At 38.6% G+C, this 23,711-nt stretch overlaps 1 protein-coding gene across 1 annotated transcript; it reads left to right on the forward strand.

Annotated features, from left to right (window-relative positions):
* The first annotated feature begins 291 nt into the window (after positions 1-291).
* Cdk9 (Cyclin-dependent kinase 9) lies at positions 292-20,413 on the forward strand. Its single transcript, XM_083123068.1, has 7 exons — positions 292-564; positions 6,590-6,671; positions 7,253-7,343; positions 8,208-8,374; positions 10,655-10,773; positions 16,538-16,676; positions 19,826-20,413. The coding sequence occupies exons 1-7, from the start codon at positions 458-460 to the stop codon at positions 20,258-20,260; spliced, it is 1,140 nt and encodes a 379-aa protein (XP_082979194.1). The 5' UTR covers positions 292-457; the 3' UTR covers positions 20,261-20,413.
* The last annotated feature ends 3,298 nt before the right edge of the window (positions 20,414-23,711 follow it).

Consider the following 23,711-nt stretch of genomic DNA (forward strand, 5'->3'; position numbering starts at 1 on the left):
CGCTACTTCTCAACTCTTGCATCCAGGAAAGGCAATAAAACTGTGTGACGTAGCAGGTCAACGTTTGCTACTATGTTGAGCGATCCTGGAGGCCCCCATTATGTTCGAGCGTATTTGGCTTTGGAGTCGATGTGCAATTCGCAAGATTTCCGCTTCCAGTTCCAATCCAAGACCCTGCGAGGCCATTCTTGAAGTTGCACCTTTCGGACACGGTCTCTTGACGAAAACGACAAGAGGAGAAATTCTTATTACTGTTACTTTTGCTACAGTAGAGTAATCTGTGCTGTGGTGTTTACATCATATTGTGCAATGTCTTTTTAATGGAGAGTGTATTTGTTATTTATGGCAAGAAAACAAAATAATTAAATACTTTTTAAATAATTTTATGTATCATGCTTTAAGAACTTATAAGTCGTTGTTGCGCTCCATCCTTGACGCAGGTCTACTTTCATAAAACATGAATAGCAAAGAGAAGGAAAAGTACATAGAAGAATATGAATTTCCTTATTGTGACGAAGTTTCTAAATACGAAAAATTAGCAAAAATAGGACAAGGCACTTTCGGGTAAGTAGGAGCACAAAACTAAAATATCATTTCTGTATGGGAAATAACCCTGTAAAAGTATGTACTATAAAACCTTAAAAACTCTTGACAGTTAAATTCGAATGGTGAGTTTTGTTGGAACAAATTTTATTCTTCCATATGAAATGTCTATTCGTTTACATACGCACCACTGCCTCAGTTACTTTTCTTGTGCCCTTTGTTATATTCCCTTCAGGGTACTACTTGCGTATAGTGGAAACACCTGGAAATAATTTCTTTCCCACTTTTTAACATTGCGGAACATTTCTTTAGGTGTAATAATAAATTTCTAACGAAAATAATTTTTATTTTTTTAAATTTACAGGTACTGAATGTTTTTCGTTTTTCCGGTTCTGTAACACACAATGTGGCGATAGCGTACTGGTTCATCGCGCGTTGTGACAGTGTTTTGTCGATTTGGAGTGTGTATGCAGTGTTTCCAACCTTCTTCACCGAAAAATACCTAATTTCGTGGCCGGATTTGAAATTATGCTAATACCTTGTTAGCCTCACAAACCATTGCCGTTAGCCCCACAAAGCATCGACGTTAGCCCCATGAACCATTGACGTTAGCCCCACAAACCATTCACGATATAGTTTTTCTTGTATGTACGCATTGCTTGCATCATTGTAGAATTATTTGGTAAATGTTACTATCCTTCGGACACCTATAACTTCTGAGGTTCGTCAATTATTGACATTTCTACTTATCTATCTGCTTCGCGGATCATTTTTTAACGTGTATTCACGTTTTTTTGATAATTTTTTTTTAAAAAAAGTGTTTTTGTAACTGAAGAACGTACGTTTCTGCAAATGGTTTGTGGGGCTATGTGTCAATGGTTTGTGGGGCTATGCGAGAATGGTGTGTGGGGCTATGCAAGAATGGTGTGTGGGGCTACGCATATTTTTTTCGAAACCAATTTTTAACTATTGTAACCTATTGTGACCCTACCTAACCTTACCGGAAATGGTTCGTGGGGCTATGCGTGAATGGTTGAATTTCCGCTATGAAACATTCCCACATCACACAAAACACCTTCCAGATGTTAGACAATACTACAGGAACTTATTACGGTAAGTAGTTTCTTCTGTAGAAATGAAGAAATCTGTCCGAAGGATAGTAAACTAGTACCCTTGTGTTTTGTCGATTTTCAGTGCGCAATCAGTGTTTCAAACCTTCATGATGGAAAAGTACGTACTATTTCGATTTTTTTTTCATGTTTACCTCCACAAACCATGCACGATAAGGTTGGGTTAGGTTTTGACCACGCTAGCAGACAGCCGGCGCTCCGGCATCCGTAGGGTAAGTAAGTTTTTCTTTTTACACTTTCTGTCACTAACCATTCACGGGAACGAGGTATGCCTACGATGTTAGGTTAGGCCTGTCAGGTTAGGTTCCATTAGCACTCATTTCACCCCTAAATATGTGCTTCATCATCGAGAAATGTCCTCAGTACGTTCAATCACACATATCCAGACAACATCGGTTTTTCTCGATTTTCTCCTCCAGGTGATTTTTCCTCGCCTTGGGATTTAGTTTGTTGAATTCCTTATACAATAACCTTTCCAACGATATATGACACGTATTCCTTATAAAAAGGACGTAAACTAGACTCTTACCAAATATCCTGTGAAGTGATATTTTCTTCTTCCAAACACTGGAATTGAATGCCGGACATTACGCCAAACCCTCTCGATGTTTTCTGAATGGATTGGAATTTCTTCACCCATGAGTCGTTACACGTTCTGCTGATGATCATCTTCTTGAAACACAACAACGTGTTTACGACAAAGAAAGCGCAGCGAACATAGTTAAAAATAGAAATTTCCGTAAAAAGAAGGCACGTTTGGAAACACTGCAGAGATCTCGTGACTCTCAACGCTCTCGCCATCTGCACGCACACAATGGAAACAACGGCATAATGTGGCAGGCAATGCCAATTTCTTACGTAAAAAGTGATTAATTATTGTTCGGCAGCATTCAAATACGAAGTTTTTACTTTCCGTGAAAGAAAATACCTCCAAGAACGTCCAGAATGATAAAGAAACTCATTTCAATAAGTACTTTCTCCTGTAAATTTGAAGAAATCCGTCTGGGCGATATTGCATATTTACCCCGTAAACTAAAGTAAGAATCACGAACCTTCCGACCCTCTGTAAACAACCGTCTCACTTCGATTGATTGGATTGATTTGTTGTTTTAAGTCCACTTTATGCACAGTAAGGCTAATCGGGACTGGACCTACAGTTTAAAGTGGGATCCGAACCACTATGTGCCTCCACCGGGAATCGAACCCGGGACCCCTCGTCTCACTTCGAGTAATGTGAATGGTGCGGCCATCATATGCTGCTCACTCGCAACCTTTAATTTTACGTAACATGAAAAAAACGTATTCGTATTTTAACTGATAATCTTCACATTGAAGTATAATACATTTTCTACAAGTGATTAAAAACGTGTTCTTGTTCAAGAATGAACATATTTTTCTATGCCAAAAGTCCCATTTATCTGACATTGGGTTAACGGACCCCCCTTCCCCCCTCCTCTCTCAGTATTACAGCCCCAAAGTTATACAAGAGAGAGAGAGATTTGTTTCAGTAAATTCAAGCCTTTTGGTTTTATTTCCACCAAATTATTGCCCAACATTGTTGACATGTAGTATTGTTTTCTCCTTTGTGCACAAATATACTGCCAGTTTTAGCAGAAGCTAAACAAAGATAAGCCGGGGAATAAAAAGAGATTGTTTATCTTTCTCTCGGTTTCTCGTGCACTAGAGAACAAGAAAACTATAATAATCACATTATTTACCCACGTCTCATGCAAGTAATGTATTTTCTTACCTTGATTCAGCAGTTCCTTTTTGAACTTGAGGCATTTTCGGCGCTAGACATCATCCTGTCAAGAGTACTGTCTGTCAAATTTGCTTCCCAAAAAGGAACTCAATGTGGCGCAAGAGGCGATTTAACGTCGACTGCTATAATTGGGGAGATTGTCGTCAATCCTCACTATCAACATCTTCCCCACAGTGGACAGGACGGCTCTTTGATTGAAAGAATACGAAAGCACCTCGCGTTGTATTGCGCTTATCTCAAAATCAGTGTACTTGTTTATACGAGCAACGAAGTGGTTTTTTTCGCAGGACTCACAACTTGACCGGTCGTTTTCCTTTCTTTCACCACACCGAAAACACAAAAGCCGCAGACACGCAATTACACTTGGACACGAACTTCACTGCTTGCTCAGGATAGCACCGACACAACGTCACATAAACATTAAGAACAACCTGCTTCTTGCTACTTTTCAAACGGCTGTATTTCTGAAAGACTACTCTGAAAACACGGGAGACCTTCCTGCATGCATGGAAGTCGCCATGTTCGAAACTGGCGCTATTTTCTTGCTGTTCACGTGATCGATTGTATTTTATACAATAATCACATATTATTATTATAAACAGAAACCTTTAATGAAAATATATTTTAAAATGTATAATCCAATGTAATTTACACATTTTTCTTCCATTAGCGTACTTTCATAAAACGGACTACATGATGCGGAAGAAATCCGTTATTAGGCTGTTGCCAACCTCAATACTTCTCACTAAGTCAAGTACAGAAACAGAAGTGGTATGTCGAATGTCGGCATATGATAGTGTGATTTCACATTGTCAGTGACGATCCTCCTGGGATGGGCGAGGGGGTGGAACGCAGGAGTCGATCTATAATCCAGAGGTGTTCACCATCCGGATGGTGACATCCTCACACTCTGGAATAGGGCAGGTAGGCCGTAGGGTGAGGGAGGTTGATTTAAATTGAACACATCTCAACAAGAGAAAAGAAAAATGTGACAATATTTAAAAATTCATCCCCAAATATGCATTTTATTTTATATGTAACTTTCAATAAAATGTGACTGCCTCAAAATATTTCTGCATTCTACAGTCTTCCTTCCCCACTTTTATGCTTCTCTAAGTTGCCGTTTTAGTTTCCCTTGGTGTGTTTGCTGCATAATCCAGCATTTTTGAACGGGATGAAAAGGACATACGAGTGTGTTTTTGGATGAAGTAACTTTCGAGATGTTGAAGTACACTCTGGAGGATACTGGAATGTGTGACATTGAGGTGTAGATCGACCACATTGTGACACGTACATTTGTCATTAGTTACGAGACGAAGAATGATATGTGATATTTGAATTCCAAATTAGTTAGCCGCCCCCGTGATGGAGTGGTTAGCATATCGTGCTACGATGCCAGGGGTCCCGGGTTCGAATCGTGGCCTGGGAATGGATGTTTGTGAATGTCCATTCATCGATTTCATCATATCAACATCATTCATCCCCATCTTCGTAAATTAGCCATAAGTGGCACAAGAGGGGAATTAAAATAAAGCAAATCAATCAAACCAAATGAGTTATTCCCATTATTTTCATCTAAATAATAATTATTAATTTAGTCAATCAAATTATATGTATTAGCTTACTTTCATTATCTACGAGGCGCATCCAGAAAGTAAGATTCCCTATTTTTTTTAAAAAAAAACCAACACAGTTTCAGGAAACCATTTATTGGCAACAGGTACAGCAAAGGTTCAGCTATTTTTCAACATAGCAACCACCAGAATTGATACACTTGTCGTATCGTGGTATCAACTTTTGGATCCCACTGTTGTAGAACTCGGCCGCCTGTGAATGGAACCAGCGTGTGACAGATGTCTTCAGCTCTTCGTCGTTGCCAAAACGCTCACCGGAGGACAGGAATTTCTTGAGGTGCAAGAAAACGTGAAAATCGGTGGGAGCCAGATCAGGACTGTAAGGTGGATGATCAAACAACTCCCAGCCAAATTCCGTCAAAACAGCTGCTGTGCGCCGAGCCGTATGTGGACGAGCATTGTCATGGAGGAGCACAACACCTGCAGTAAGCATGCCATGCCTCTTGTTTTGAATGGCACGTCACAATTTCCTTAGTGTTTCACAGTAATGGTCAGCGTTCACCGTTTCACCTCTGGGGAGGAAGTCAATGAGCAAAATGCCCTTCCTGTCCCAAAACACGGTGCACATCACTTTCTGTACCGACAGCGTCTGTTTGAATTTCTTCTTGACCGGAGATCCACTATGCCGCCAATGCATTGACTGCTGCTTGGTTTCCGGGGTGAAGTGCGAAATCCACGTCTCATCACCCGTGATGATCCTGTCGAGGAAATCATCGCCGTCATCATGGTACCATTGCAGGAATGTCAGTGCTGCTCCTGAACGTTTCATTTTGTGTTCGGATGTTAGAAAAAATCTCGATGGCGCAACCTGTACCGTAAACCCCCCTGTGGGCACCCCTGCCAGGATTTATCAACAAAAAAGTCACACTAAAGCAACAGGTTAAACTTGGCAAATTTATCAACAAAAAATATCACCCGAGGAAAGGATTTCTGTTTGTTGCTTTAATTTTGGTCTAGTGTGCATATACATATAGAACATAAAAATTGTTTTACAAGTACACATTGAGTATTCATCATGCCTCTTTGCAGCCAATTCATATGATGCCGAATAGGCACATAATAAAAAGATTAGCATAGCAATTGGAGGTTCCTGTAGAAAATGTGTGTGTATAATGGTGGTGTTAAAACTTGACCTGGATGTTTTTTATTGCAATTTTTAATAACTATTTTTTTTGCTCATTTGTACTCTATTTGTAGAAACAAGCAATCCAATATTATTATTCATACGAAGCCATTTCTTTTGTTTCTCCTTTGGTTATTTTACATTATGTTTCTACTCTTTGTGTTGTGATAATGAAGGTACATGGACTAATTAAATAGATAATGTGTCAAACAATGATACAGTGTTCACACTTGTGAGGCCTGGCTTTGTAGCACATTGCACTGATCACTCCACCACGGGGGTTGGCTATTTTAAGATATAAGTAAGCATACTTCTAAACCATGAAGAATATAATTTTTAATGATTTCTTTGTTACTATAAGAACAAATCAACAATCTATGTATATTTTTCATTTTAGGGAAGTATTTAAGGCACGTGAGAAGAAGACGAAGAAGGTAGTAGCATTGAAGAAAGTGTTGATGGAAAATGAAAAGGAAGGAGTAAGTATAGTATTTCAGAATAATTTTCTAGATTTTATATTATTGGAAAGCAATCGATAAATTGTAGGATTCGTGCAAACTATGCTTCATCATGAAGGCAAATAAAGTAAGTTTAGTGTGGCATTTAGAGATTCTTATGTTTATAGATGTGTAAACAGTAATGTACCCTACCATTTTCTAGGGCAAACCTCCAGTGTCATTTGCAGGATTTTTAGAGAGATGTGGATATGTCCGAGAGGGAAGATATGTGTGAAATAGACCAGGAATATTGTGAAAATCTATTGATTTCACTCTTTCTTCTCCAAATTAGTCACCTTATTGTACATTCACAGCCACTTTTAGGTTGTTACAAACCCAATCACTTTCAATGAAATCATTCCAATCCAGAAGTGTCCTTGACGGCTTCTACACATCTCTACACTAAAGAATTTCAAAATATTTCAGACCACCTATTTTTTTCAAAAATATTGAATAGGTAGAAAAACAAAGATTGACATGTGCCATGGATCTGAAGAATTTTTATTATCTTATTATTGTTAAGAAACTGTTTCTATTCATGTGAATTTATATCTCTATTACAGTTTCCTATAACAGCATTACGAGAGATTAGAATACTGCAACTACTCAAACATGAGAATGTTGTCAACCTTATTGAAATATGCAGGACCAAAGGTATGACCAATACACTTAGTAACACTATCTTGTATTAATTTCTCTTGCCTGCTGTCGTATCATAAGTTATGTATCCTGGAAGCTTATGTAAAATATGATTGATTGATTGATTGATTTGTTGTTTTAAGTCCACTTTATGCACAGCAAGGCTAATCGGGGCTGGACCTACAGTTTAAAGTGGGATCCGAACCACTTGTGCCTCCACCGGGTATCGAACCCGGGACCCCTTGATTACAAGGCAACAACGCTACCACTGCGCCATCGGGGAAGCCATATGTAAAATATGATGTTTCCATACATGATAAACAAGTAACAAAATCTTAAGTTTTAAAGTAAATGGTGTTAACTATTATCTTTTTTCTGGTAGACATTATTTCATAATTTTATTCATTGTTTTTAACGTATGTAATTGCAAGGCATTACAGTTGTTAGGGTGGTTCTATACTTACGGCATATCAGTAACAAAACAAAAATTTGCATAATCATTCTCTGCACTACTATCAGCAGCTAGTTGATAATAGTCTACTGTCAACAGAAAAGATATTGTTCTTAGATATATGATATTTCTCACAATCAGTGTTAGCAATATATCTGTAGATGTTAATAAATGTGCTGGTAAAATTATTTTGCACTTTGCTTGCAAGAAAACACTATTTTTTTAAATCAGATATTCTAGCTGGACAGCTGTTATTAGTAAACATCATTTGCAATTTGAATTTTTTAGAATTTCATATCCATGAAAAATGAAATTATATTTGTATGTGTGTGTGTCTGCATGCCTGCTTGTGCATATTTGCATTTAGGCTTATTTTGTAAGTTAACAGTCCCTCTTCAGTTAATAATTTTCACTACTTTTTATTTCAGCCACACAGTACAATAGATTCAGATCTACTTTTTACTTGGTATTTGACTTCTGTGAGCATGACCTGGCTGGTCTCCTGTCTAACGTGAATGTAAAATTCAACCTTGGCGAGATTAAAAAAGTCATGCAGCAGTTACTGAATGGCTTGTATTATATTCACAGCAACAAGGTAAAATATTGTGTGGTAAAAGTGAATTTTATGATTAAATTATGGTTACCTCACATGTGAATCTGAATATTTTGAAACAAATTTTTGATGTATTGTATAGAGGAATGTATTTTAAAGTGTATTATTATTAACATTTGTACAATTCTTTAGGTTTTAGGTGTGTTCCATTTACAATCAGCTGTTTGTGTATGGTTTATATCTGTACCCCTTCCAACCTTACACATGTTGAAATTCTTTCACTTGCCTGGTACAGAATCTTTATTTGTAGTAATCTCTTGGCCACCATTTCTAATACAATTGCATGTGCTTGGTGCTTGCATGTTAAATTTTTAAAAATTCTTGGAGGCAGCCCCCAGTACAATATATTTATAAGCTAATCCTTGTAGACTTAACATACCAATTCCTTTGATCTTACCAAGAACTGCTATTACTTCCAGAGGGAGTTTAAGGAGTCGTACAGAGACCTGCAACAGAGTAGCCTCGTCCAGTGTGCTGCATTTTTTAACACACTGTGTAGTGCAGGTGTACCCCGGTGTCAGGTGTTCATTTGATTATTTATCACGCACCATGTGACTGTACACCAGTGCTCGAAAAATTTTCTTCAAAGCTAGGTGCCAGCTCTGAAAATCAGGCACCAGAAAACCACCTATTAACAATTGTGCATACTACAGTATGTTTCAAAAGTCGCGCAGTCTAAACTTTGAAAATGTTTATCATGAAAATCGTAAGAGATATTTACACCGCATTTTCTGCACTAAGCTAATTCTGTTGGCTATCACTGGGTTCATAAATTTATGTTAGCCTTTAACTAAATAAAAACAATTACATTATTTTAAAGGGGGCTACGATGGCTCAGTCGGTAACGCATCTGACTACCATGCTAAAGGTCCCGGGTTCGATCCCCGGCCGGTTCAAATCCGGGAACTTTTCTAACGATGGAAGCGGCCCCGGCGCCCACCCAGCGTCGAATAACATGGGTACCTGGGAGGTAAAGGCGGTCAGGGGCGTGATGCTGATCACATCACCCCCACTCACGACCGGATCAAGAAAGTGTGTGGCGTTACCCCCACACCCCCTATGTGCCTTCATGGCATGGTACTATGCACAGGGGAGCACTTTACTTTTTTACTTTACCTTTTACATTATTTTAAAAAACATTCTTAATTTGCTGAAAACATCTGAGAACTGATTTTCAAAAAAAAAAAAAAAATACCAACTCTTATACAATTTGTGTGATCATGTGTTGGTGTTTCACTGGTTTTAAAACAGTTGCTTTCTGAGGTACAGAAGAAGCAGGGCATTTTTATTGGACAACCTCGTGCACATGAGTATAAGAATGACTAGTAAAATACTTTTCAGCAACGCACACGCACTGCTCCAATGAATACGCCATGCTGAATCAATTAAAAAACAGGCACAGTAGGGGTGAAAGAGAGCAAAGAGAATATCTCTTTGTAAATATCTCTTACGGTTTTCATGATATACTTTCCGAAGTTTGGGTTGTGCGACTTTTGAAACACACTGTATAAGATGCTGAGCATCACGGTATTCAAAACATTGCTAAATTATTTGAGAAAGCAGGAAATAGGGTGTTGGGGGACAAAGCGTAAGAAATTGTTACTGACTCTATGGAATGTTCACAACGTTGATAAAAGAAAAATAATTTGCTAACTTACGATGTACTGCAATTAGAATCAACAAAATTTCGTACATATTACAGCAAAACATCACAGTTGCCAGGCTGAAATTTTTTGTCACCATGACGACCGGGATTTTTTGAGCCCTGCTGTACACCACACATTATGCCGCTCCAGAACATAGTGTAAATGGTGGAGACACCAAATACACTATTAGACACTAAATCAACGAAGTAGATGAGTCGGTGTTGCACTGTGTAACCAAATAGACAGTTCAGTGCGAAGAGAGTTAAAAAAGTGCAGCAAACACAAGGGTAAAAATATCCTGTTCATCCCACAAGAAATCACTAAAAATTTGTTTTTCATAAATACAGGAATGTTGTTAATTAATCATTTTGCTTCATAACCTATAGGAGTATAGTCTTAATATGGAACACTGAAATTTCTTCAAATCTCATAAATGCTTGCATTTTTGTGACTCTCAGTCGTTTAATTTATTTTTGCATTGTTATTGTGAGAAAGAATTTATTTTCTTGTGTATGATCTGATAGATCAATTATACAGAAGACTACACCTATTTAAGCATATCTGAATGCCCTGTGTATCACACAGAGAATTGTCCTAATGTGTTTCTGCATTACAGATCCTGCACAGGGACATGAAGGCTGCCAATGTTTTGATCACAAAGAATGGAATTCTGAAGCTGGCAGATTTTGGTTTAGCAAGGGCATTTAGTGCAAACAAGAATGGTCAAGCAAACAGGTAACATGTGTGTTTTTTACCATTTGCATGATGCAAATGTTGCTCTAGCAATTTCATACTTTGCTGATTTAATAGAATATATAAACTGTAAACATATTTTATGAAAAATGTACATATTAAAATTACAATTAGGAAAGGGTGAAATTTTTGCAGACAAATTATACCTTTATTGATAATTGGGAAAAGAGACGCGGTAGTATAAATATGGAGAAACTAGTACTCACTTTATCCGCGAAACTGTTTTTTATTCTTTGTTCTATTAATTTCAGTGGTCACTGCCACCATCCTCGTTGGAACTCGCTGTACTGTTGCTTGGTATGCATCTTTTGTTTGTAGTTCTCCGGCTGCCGCCGGAACAAACTAAATAGAATCCATCCCAGGCTCAACTTCACCGTAGAACAAGAGGAACATGGTAAGATCAACTTCCTGGACATCACAATGAGCCTTGCACTTAATAAATTCATAACCACTGTCTACAGAAAACCAAACGCAGGCAACCAGTACATCCACACTCTCTCTAGCCATCCCCCTAAACAAAAAGCTAACCCGTGGCTGAACTTTTATCGAAGAGCCTTCTCCTATTGCTGCAGAGAAGATGATCTACGAGAAGAGATAGCCACCATCACTGGAATAGCCATGAAACATGGCTACACAGAAGCACAACTTTCCACTTGGTGCAGTAAAGCGGAAATACAGCTCAGGCACCCTAACCAGCCACAATCAACCTCCAGCAAACAATATAAATGTTTGCCTTCCCCTACCATCCCACCACATCCAACCACATATCCAAAGCATATGGCAACAAAGTAGTCCACAAACCCAATGCCAAAATAGCTGATAAACTAAACAAACCCAAACTGTACTTCCTCTCCCCCCCCCCCTCCCTTGATAACTCAGGTGTATAGGATGCAGAGTGCAAGTGGAAGGCACATTATATTGGCAGATCAATCAGATCGGTCAATTAAAGAATCCAACAGCACCTAACAGATGCAAAAAAAAGCCCAATCCACTACTGGTCTTGCCAAACACATCAAATGCCATAGCCATAAAATTCAAACACACTGCCCACACACCTCGTAGACACCAAATTAAAGGAAACGCATGCCATAATTCACTTCCCGCACAAGCTGAACATCAATAGCAGACAGGCACACCACACCTGGATTCCCCTACTACAACAGTTAACACCAGGAAATAGCAGCAAACGACACGGGCGCAGACGTACAGTTAAGAACAGTGCACCTATCGGCGGCCGGAGAACTACAAACAAAAGACTCACGTCAAGCAACAGTACAGTGAGTTCCAACGAGGATGATGGCAGTGGCCAGTGAAATTAATAGAACAAAGAAGAAAAAACAGTTTCGCAGATAAAGTGAGTACTAGTTTCTCCATATTTATATACCTTTACATTCATAAAAGTAATAAGAAAGTGGCAAAATTTTGCACAAGAAAATAGTAACAATTTTGTATGTGTTGTGTGTCATAAGCAAGGATATTTTGTAACAATAAAATAAGCCTACTCATTTACCCAGTGGACAAATAAGATAATACTTTGGCAAGTTCCCATATCTGTTTGGCCTAGAACTGAAACTGGGAGAGTGTCCCCATACCAATTTTCCTGCCGGACAGAGCCCACAGATATATTATTCTGTGACTTGGTCTACCACTGCCACTCAAGGGCTCTTGGGTTCGATGCCTGATGGAGGCACGTGCACAATGGTTCGGTTACTTAAAGCAACAATTCAAACAATCCATACTACACTCAAATATAAACGAAGCAAAACAAACAGCATGAAGGAGTATGCACCATTATATAGGTAGCACATGCTAACATTCATAATTTGGTTTCCAAGGGAAGCAATTCCTCTGAGGTACTATAAATCTAATATTTATTAGAACTATTTACAAAATAATCCATCTTGGTACTGTAGGGTACCAGGCACGTGTGTCCAACATTTCTCTTCACCCCTTCCTTACAGACATTCAATGTGGTGTACATGACCACTCATGGTCTTTCCCTCACCAGCCCTCTATAATTCTCTGAGATTACCCTGAATACTTTTCCAAGAGCACCATAGTTTAATTAAATATTAATTAATAATATAATTGTACCAGTTAAAAGCAACACACAACATGATAAAAATCACGTCCAAACTTTCAATTCCATCTCGGAATCATCATCAGGGTTGGTCGAAAAACTGCGAAGGGAACGCGGTTGAGTTTCCACTGGAAACATTATGTGAGCACCAGCAGAACTGAACCACGTTCACTCGCCGTCTCAGAATTAAAAGCTTGGACAAACTCTTTAATGTTTTTTAGGTTATGAAAATTAATGTTCAAAACCAGGAAGAGGGTTATTACTAGAGCTAGAATTTTATTGACCTAAAAATCACCAAAATATGCTCTTATGTCCTAAAATTGTACAAAATATGCACTATAATTTGAAAAATATGCTCTTATAACTGGACTGTTTCAAACATCAATATCTAAATGCTGAGATATTTTCACATTCGTACTATTTTTAGTTCACTTTATGGGCCCTGAGTTGCAATGCACAGTGAATGCTTTCTGTAAATTTTCAAATAAAAATGAAACTGATTTTGCTGCAGTCCCCCCCCCTCAAAAAAAAACCTTCGAGTGAACACAGGAATAAGAACAAATCCACTTCGAAAGTGACTATATTTCTTGAAAAAGTGAAAATATGCTGAATATGATCGAAAATCTATCAAAATATGCTCTATCATGCAGAAATGGCCAAATAAGCCAAAATATGCCCTTAAAAAGCACCCTAATTTAATTACTTTCTTTATAATATGAATTTCTGTATGTTTATGGAACACACCACCCTTACCAAAATGCCCGACCCTGTGGCCGAGCGGTTAGCACATCGCGCTGCGACGCCAAGGGTCCCGGGTTCGAATCCCGGTCGGGTTTGGTTGTTTGTGAATGTCCATTCATCAATTTCATCATTTCATCACTCATCCCCATCTTCGCAAATTAGCCAAGAGGCACAAAACGCGAAGTAAAATAAACTAAATCAATCAATCAACCTTACCAAAATAAAATATGCTAAGTCATGAAAATCCTAGCCGTAGTTATTACCATGGGGTAAAAGTTCAATATACAGGCACAGAATATTTTGGTCTCTTAAGGTATTTGCGATTAAAATTACCACCTGAGCGTTAGTGTCGCTTCCAATATGTAGGATAAATCTTAGTTTACATTCAGTACTAGTACGTAATAGCAGCATGTTGTCATGGCTGGTATGGAAGAAATGTTTAAATTACGCGATATTTTTAAATATTACGAATGCGATGTGAATTCCAGGGATTTTTAATGAAGGTGAAGCTGTGCTGAGAACGAAGAATTTAATTAGGATAGGCAAAAATAACATGAAAACGCAGAAGAAAGTAATGCTGAGCTGTTGCTGTGCTGTTTCATCTGCATCTCAGGTTGCAACTGGGGCTCTCGGAAATAATTTGAAAATAATGTAATTCACCTGTACCTAGTCTGGCCATAAATACTGTTACAAACTTTCAGCGTGGACTGTACATCTGCTAGTCAGGCCCATGAACCATGCTTGTGCTGAAGTTCACTCCTGACCATTGTGTGTTCAGCTGTGCAAGAGCAAGCATGTATCTTCTTGTGCTTAGCATGGAGTAGGGTAAAGGTAAAGGTAAAAAGGTAAAGTACTCCCCTGTGCATAGCACCACGCCATGAAGGCGTATAGGGGGTGTGGGGGTAACGCCCCACACTTTCTTGAGTGGGGTGAATATGAAAACAAGAGTAGCTGTAATTGCTCTGCATATGGTTGGGAAGTCACTCACTGAGAGTTTCCAGCCCCTAAAAATCCCGAAGATCAGCAAAAGGTTTGTGCATCACACAATCCAGAGATTCATGGAGACTGGTAGCATGAAAGATCGCCCAAGAGTTGGTCGACTTCACACCGTATGAACAGCTGCGGCTGTTAAAGCAGTGATGGCTTGCATCCGCCGAAATCCCATCCGGAAGCAAGTGATAATTGCACAGGAGCTGAACATTTCACAACAATCAATTTTCAGGGTACTTAATGAAGACCTTGGAATTGGAGCTTACCGGTGGAGTACTGGAAATTTCCTGATGACACAAGTGAAGGAGCAGAGGGAACTGAAATAGATGGCTTCTGCAGCGGTACGTTGCCAATGGGCATTGCAGGATTCTCTTCACTGATAAGAAATTGTTCACCACTGAATACATTTTTAACCGCCAAAATGAAAAGATGTATGATTCAAACTCTCGAGAAGTGTGTGAGAGAGTTCCCAATAATCAGAGATGCCACCACCCCTCCTCAGTCATGGTTTGGTGGGGGATGAGCTATGAGAGTTCCACCAGGCCTCATTTTTTAGAAAAGGGCTTAAAAGTGGTGCGAAAGTGTATGTGGAAAGTGTCCTGGACCCTTTCGTGACACTGTTGAACGAAACAATTTTCACAATGAATCCTGGATGTTCAAGAAATATTCTGCCCCAGCTCATAAGGAAAAGATGACGCGACAGTGACCAGTGTACTCGATTTCATCTCCACTTTTGATTGGCCATCTGATAACCATGATCTCAGTACCTTGGACTACAAACTGTGCCCAGAGCTAGAGGGGACTGTCTGCAAGAAGAGGTACCCTATAACTGAAAGTTAAAAGTGCTGCTTGATAGCAGCAGGGGCGGACTTTCCCATCAAGACCATAGTGCTGCAATAGATGTCTGGGCAGGGAGACTTGGAGCCTGTTTGAAGGCGAAAAGTGTACATTTTGAAAACTGATTGGTGCTATTTGTGTAATATATGTAAGTGTAACATACTAAAAGAACATTTAAAAATCTGAAACCATATTCAATTTATTCACAAAATAGTGTGTAACAGCATTTATGGCCAGACTAGGTATTTGCAAAACTTGGGCAGGAGAAAAATTTAAACAGACCGTTGCAGTTCTTCCCCCAAAGAGGCAAGCTGGTGTAATAATAACAATAATGATATTAGAATTCACAATTTCATCAAGGCTATCTTCACTGAAAAGGGACTTAACTGAATGAAACAGCAACATTAGAATGTAGATTTTCTTTTTCTGGTTGCCTTTATGATTACAGACATTAATTAATTCTCAAACTATTTTCATCTTTGCACTTAATTGACTTACACCTATTCCAAATTTTATACATAATACCACCGACAAGGTCTGGGATAAAACATTGTTTTCGAAAAAAAATGTTTTATTCATAAAGAACAATTTAAAACTTTACTTTCATGAAAATAGAATTGTCTTTCGGAAAATAAAGTGAATGGACTCTTGCATTCTTCGTAATTTCCTTACAGCATTTCATTGTTATCAGTACATGCCAATCTGCCAAACAATTCTGTTTTCCATGATTTATTTACAAGTTTCATTTTGTTGATTCCACAGGGTGGAAACACATGTACATTTTCACTTGTCCTGACCCACAAAACTATTTGGAGCAAAAAATTGAACAGTAGACGTTACTCTTTCGAACACATTTCCCATGCTTTGAGACATCAACACAACACTGTATCCTACATAGAGCAGTTCCAGAAAATCCCACCAGATGGCATATCAGATAATTTTAATTGCGAATTGCATAGAAATCACATTTTGTCTTTTATACACATGTTTATTGTGTCCATTTATGTCCGCTCATGGTCTTTGCAATTCAGCATTGATTACTAGCGATAAAAATTACAGTTTTTATTGTTAAATAACATTATTGCTTTTGTCTTTCAGGTATACTAACAGAGTGGTCACCTTGTGGTACCGTCCACCGGAGCTGCTTTTAGGAGACAGGAACTACGGTCCCCCAGTTGATTTATGGGGTGCTGGGTGCATCATGGCTGAAATGTGGACAAGGAGTCCCATAATGCAGGTAAGTTTAAAACACAAAATCAACAAGAAAATATTATGATCACATAAATAGCTATAATATTGTGTCTTACAGTCTTGAATAACTACTGCAATTAATCTCAAGAGTGATTTTTTTTATTGCTTGTGTAATTTGTAATGCATTGGCAGTATTAGTTATGGGACGACCTCTGTGGCAGAGTGGTTAGCACAGCAATGCCAGGAGTCCGGGGTTCAAATCCCAGCCTTGCATGGGTATTTTTTGTGAGTGTCCCTTCGTCAATTTCATATCATCACTCATCCTCATCTTCGCTATTACCCAAAAGTGGCTTAAAAGTGATGTGAAATAAACCAAAGCAACCAATCATGTATTAGTCTTGAATAACATTCAGAATATCATGCAAGTTAAAAATACTAGTTTTTGAAAGTTTTTTCAATTAACTAAATTTTAAACATTTATTGGCTTCAATTTATGTTGTGTGCAAGAAAATTGCTTGTAAGTGTATAAATGTATTGCATGTGTAGCACCAGAAAAATGTGCAACTTTGTGGCATTAAAAAATTAAGGAGAGAAAAGAATCGTATACAGTACCAGTTTTACAGATAAGGCTTATCATGGCATCAATGGTGATTGCTGATTAGATAAATTGATGAAGCACACTCACAAAGAAACACCCATGAGAGAACTGGAACCTGGTGTCATGTGTGGTGGGACTGTGGTGAGACTGAGTGTCCAGCCAGCACTCAGTGAGCTCTTCCACCAAAACAACTGAAATGAAACAAAACAGAATATAATGCGGTATTTCAAGCAAAGCTCACACCAACATTTTAGTACAGTGCAACGTAAAAACTCACCTTTGTGCATTGATGGAATACAATCTGTTATTTCACCAAGTTCACTTGTCTTCCTCAGGACACTTCCAAAGAGAGAAGGCATGTTACTGTTTTATTATAAGTATGTGAGTACCTTCTGTGTCGTTGCGAGTGCTCTGGGGGAAGCCAAGTGAAGTGGGTGAAATATCAGACCGTATTCCATCATCATCGAGTTGAGGTTAATTTTTACTTTCACCTTTAGCTGACTATAGCCTCTCCCACCTGTAAACCTCTGCAGATGGGAGATTTGCAGGTGCGCATTTTTCAAATGTGCATTAATGTACAAAAAATTGTAGCAGAATTGCTATTTGCCATAGAAAGGGAGATTGGTTTCATTTTTGTTCCCAGTGACATGCCTTTAAATGAAGTGGAATTACCGTATTTATGCGTGTATAATGCGCACCCTGGTTTTTGATGGAGAAAAGTGACTAAAATTTTATCTCATGTATAATGTGCAGTATAATCCAGGTTCAAGAAATGGCTTTCTTAGTTGTAGGTGGTAAAGCTGTTGCTATGCCAATCAAGATCTAGTGACATCATACCTATTAAGTGATTCACCTGTTTCTATGTGGACCAAAATGAGCATATTCTCTTGTGTAAACAGTAAGTCACCAACCCAAGCCACCTCTCCCCTCTCCCTCCACTGCATTTAGCATCCCAAAGATTTCGCTCTTTAACCATTACATTTATTCTGTAATAGTATACATTTATTCTGTAATAGTAGAAATACCACTGATACACATCCTGTGAAGGGAGGTGCATGCTCGAATTCTGCCAGAACAGCATTGCTTTTCTTGTGTTGCGTTGCAGAACAGCGTTGCAGAACATTACATTACAAAGTGAAAAATCATGGAAAATGACCTTTAAACTTTTATGCATGGTTTTGCTCATTTTCTCTTTACTTTTTCTAAGAAAAGACCACTTCAAAATATATACGTTTTCCATGACTGACGTAACATTTATAAGAGGCCCCATTCAGGACCCTCAAACTAGCAGATAGCGGAAACAAGATTTTTTCATTAAGGCATTTACGCACTCCATATATGTCATATTATTTGGCCAGTAATACATTTTAATTATTTTCTTTGTCCTTATCTTTTCTTTCATCCAAAGTACCACGTTCCTTCATTTTGTGATGAGTTTATTTGAACCACATTGCATATTAATTTCACCATCTTGAATGGAATGCTGTTGCCATATTCATGGAAAAAAGTATATATTTTGAAGTTTTTTTTTAGAAAGAGTACAGAAGAAATGAGCAAAAGCACATATAAAAGCTTAGAGGCCATTTCCCACGATTTTTGATTCTGGCAGAATTCGAGCATGCACCTCCCATCACATGAGATGCGTATCAGCGGTATATGTTGGGTGAGAAATAATAGAAAATAAGTTCCTCAGGACTGCAAATCCACAAGGTAATTTTGATCCTGCTTTATGCTATTAGAGAATAAATAAGGTGATTAAAGAGTGAAAGCTTTGGGATGCTAGACACAGTGGAGGAGGGGGGGGGGGAAGATGGCATGGGTTGGTGGCTTATTGTTTACATCAGAGGATATTCTCCTCTCCACATAGCAACAGCTTTATGACTTACAAATAAGAGAGCCATTTCTTGAACCTGGATTGTATTGCGCATTATATACGAGACATAATTGCTTTTCCCCATCAAAATCCAGGATACGCATTATACACACGTAAATACAGTAATAACTGTTATGAATAGATTGTCTTTGGCTATTGACCCAGTGAGTTCTGGAAGGATTTCCAATTTTATTGGGAACTAATGCTACTCTCATTTTCATGTTCTCTGAGAGTGATGTTAGCTCTCGAAAACTTGGAAATCCTTCCGAAACTCACGTGGTCGATAGCCTGAGAGAGTGTTCACCATTCATCGTCAGGAAAGCTTCAAAACTTACAATAACTGTTATGTTTTGAGATTTGAGTATGCCATATCCTTATATGTGTACAAATGAACAAAAAAGGACAGAACTGAAATATCATGTGTAGCTTTGGAGAAATAATGTGGTAATGTGGTGGTGGTTGATATATTGTTGGCCTGTTCATAGCGCAATACACATGGTGGTCGATACATCAACCACCAGCCTGTAGAAGTTAATCAAGGCATCCTGGGTTTGATATATGGTGGAGGCAATTGCACAGTGATTCTATTCCCACTTTAAACTGTAGGTCCAGTTCCAGTCTAGTAGCCTATTTGTGTATAAAGTGGATTTAAAACCAATTCAATTCCGCCCATAGAAGTTTAACTACAATGTAATCTATTTGACATATGTTACTATTTTCACAGGGCAATACTGAACAGCAGCAGTTGACTCTCATCTCTCAATTGTGTGGCTCTATAAATGAAGAGATGTGGCCAGGAGTAGAAAATCTTGAGTTATACAACAAGATGGACCTCCCCAAAGGACAAAAGCGCAAAGTCAAAGAACGATTACGGCCGTACGTTAAAGATCCCCTTGCTCTAGAACTCTTGGATAAACTGCTGACCCTTGACCCTAGCAAACGGAATGATAGTGATACGGCTTTGAACCATGATTTCTTCTGGACCGATCCTATGCCCTGTGATCTCTCAAAGATGTTGGCTCAGCATACGCAGAGCATGTTTGAATACTTGGCCCCTCCTCGGAGACCGGGGCACATGCGACCGCATCCCCAGCAGCTTGGACAAGCCAAGCCAACCTCGTCCCTTATGGATGGTGGATATCAGGATAGAGTGTTCTGATTGGAGATTCACAATCTGATGAAATCCTCTGTGTGTGGAAAAGTGAAGTTACTACACCAAATAATGTTTGTATTTTTTATATTATGTACAGAAAAATAATTAATATTATGTGCAACAGCGTACAAATAAAGACTGATGGCTGTTAAGAAAGTCTCTCTGGTGTCATAATTATTATTATGATCATGATTAGTACTTTGCCTTGGGGTTTTAGCTGTGTTAAGGCTGAATCGATACTACTTTGGACTCATATTGATTCCCGATAATACTTATACCATTGCTAGAACGTTCTGGTGTCATTTTAAAATTGTATGTCAGGGCGAATCAGATCAACCTCCAATACAGTGTGGTTAGTGTACTATGCTATGAAGTCGGTGACCTGAGTTCTAATTTTTGGTATGGCATTGGCCATTCACTTTCTCATTGTGATAAACACAGACATGTAGAAAAGCAACATGAAAAGAATCACAAATTTATAATTCACAACAATCGCATTTATTCATTAGGAGTACACCTTTTCTTGGCAAGGGTGTGGGTGGGGGAGGTGGTTAGTACAGGTGGGAAGATTATACCATAATCGGATCATGGTGATAACTGTGTGGATGATAACAACAGATGGTATATATTTTGAAGGTATATATAATGATTAAATTGGAATGAATTGTAAAAGTTACCCACCCCTGCCTTCTTAGCATGCAACTTTCCAGGTGGCAAATAAAAACCTTTAACTTAATGGCCCATGAGGACCAGTGACTACCTACCGACTGCCGGCTTCACTCCTACCAGAGGTGGGAGATATCACAACAGTTATGGGATGATGCATGCTCAGCACGATGAACTTTCAGTGGTTGCAGGTTTTCTATGAGTTGAGTTATGCTACTCATTTGTTGCTCCCATTTTCTCACGATGGTGGATGACCACCAGTCCCATGCACAGGCCGAAATATCAATAAAAGTTGTTACACTTCCCCCAGGAGACTCAAACCTGAATGCGTCCCGTAGCCGAAGCCCAAAGCTTTCACCTTTAGACCGCATGGCCGCAGTGTGGGACGTGATTCTTACTTAGCAAGGTTTATAATTAAATGAAATGCCAAAAATTCCCTGGAGGGAGGAATTTGTGTTGGTCCACATGCTAGTTCCTTGTAGGACACAAAGAGAATGTAATTACTATCCGTGGGGGCACTTCCCTACCCTGTAGCATCTGTTTTGTTCCAAAGCCTCTCTGCGAGTAATATTAAAGCTTAATGGTATTCAATGATAACTTTTGTTATTGACAAAATTAACTCTCCAAATATTTTTAATTTTTCAAAAATTATGATATTGTGCTGCCACATCGCTCATAACTGGCAAATAATTTCTTCACCTAGAGTATGTACTTGAAGCATTTACTTTCAAAATTATTCAAACTATGGGAATGAGAGACGCGGTAAGAGATAATTAAGGTACTCACGTTTATTAATTATGTGAAAATTTGTTTTGGAAAAAAAAAGAAAAAATATAAAATTGGAATTTCATCCCCTTTATATTGAGAATTTAACATTTGCCCACATTATGTCTTTACGTTGAGTACTCAGGTGCTGACGGGGTCTTACCAATACCACCAATTAATGTGCCATTTCTTCAGTTGTCTTTTTTGATATCTAGTATACGTATGAAGGTATGACGTGCTTGAATCTCAAAACTATATATCCATTGTTACAATTATGAACAAGAGCAACTTGAAAATGTATTTGTTTTTCCTCAACGTGTTTTAAGGTAAATTTGATAAATGGACTGTTTACAATCACTGCTTTTTGCTGATATATTTTACTTTTACATGTAACAATGAAAACAAATGAACATATTCACAATTTGCGACAATTAGCAGTCCAGTGGGAAATGTCCAGTTTTCAAAATTTTCCAAAAATTATGATGTTCTAAAATGTTGCCTACTCTTCCCCCCCTCCCCCAAATTGGGTGAGGGACTTTACATGTCCTCGAAGATTGGTCTTTTGTTGTGCTTCCTTGCAAATTTGGTCCAGCATCAATAGAGATTTTTTTCTGTAAGATGGCAACACTTCTGACCTCATTCTGACCTCATACATTATTTTTTCGTAAAAAGTGTCAGTTTATTTTCAATGCAAGTTTGAATGATTAATGTAGTGCACCACTGTGGTTGGCACAGGGACATGCCGAATACCAATTCTTTTGATTTTCTTTAATTCCTTCAACTTTCATTATTGGGAAATACAGTGTATAAATATCACCTCCACTAAAAGCTCTGTCAATCCTCATCCCCACCAATAAATCAATGTGTACAAGAATTAGTTCTTGATCTACGAATTTCTTTGAACTTCACACCAAGTTTGAAAACTATGCACTTGGGAAGAAAGTACTCTCAGAAGAAGCTATACAGGTCCGAGAGGCTCCGTCCACTTAAGGTTAAAGATGCTGTCTGTGGGGTGGGGTCAACTGTCCACCTCTCACACTCATCTGTTAGTTCTGGTGTTGTAATTGTTTTCAAAAACATCTTTGTGAGTAGTTTTGAAACTACTAATATATAACATGATTTGCAATATCCAAATAAACAATGAAATAGGTGAAACTGAAGCAATTTATTTCACAGTAAATGCTAGAAGTGGTTGCCGTTCTGTGTTTCACATAAGTGGATATACCAAATCATGGTCTCAAACACCCTTTGAAATGTTTGCCACGAGATTCTATTAACACATTTTTTTAATATTTGCTTATAAAAATAAAAATAACCCATGGCTCGACAGTACTTGAAGAGCCTAGGCTGATCTCCCGACTGCCAGTCTCCCTCCCACAATCCTACCTAGAGGTGTGAAGATCTTCGACTGGTAATGGAGTGACATGGAGTCAGCATTTTGAACCCCTAACCGTTATAGGAGATTTTCAAGACTGGGTTATGCTACTCACTCGTAGCTCCGCATTTTCCTTACAATGGTGGGTGGCCACCCATCTTATATACAGGCTGAAAACCCAGGTGGACTCGAACCCATGCCATCCCACAGTCGGAGCCCAAAGCACAGCACCTTAGACGGCACGGCTGCGGAGGAGGACTTAATATTTGCGTACATTTCCCGAATTCTGTGTGGATGAGTTGTGTAGGGTGCCATAGTTTGTTTACCCCCACAATAAAAAAGTTGGGGAAGGGTATTAAATCCACAAATTGCACTGCTACAACCTCCTTGAGATCAATTATGCTGAAATGCATTCTTCCAATTAATCCATAGTGTGTCTAGCTGTATGGGCCCTGACATTGCTCTGTTGAAACTACGTGATACGCAACATGTCTGCTGGTAACATGTTGACAAATTCATGCACCATAATTAAGTTACCAGTTACTATTCAGTGTGTCATGGGAACAGTACCAGTCATCCAGTTTCTCTTTATCTGCCGTTAGATTCCATGAACCAATATCAACAAACTTGACGAATTTGCAGGTCTGGGAT

Source organism: Lepisma saccharinum, chromosome 5, assembly GCF_977018435.1.
Source record: "Lepisma saccharinum chromosome 5, izLepSacc3.1, whole genome shotgun sequence".
NCBI classification, from domain to species: Eukaryota; Metazoa; Arthropoda; class Insecta; order Zygentoma; family Lepismatidae; genus Lepisma; species Lepisma saccharinum.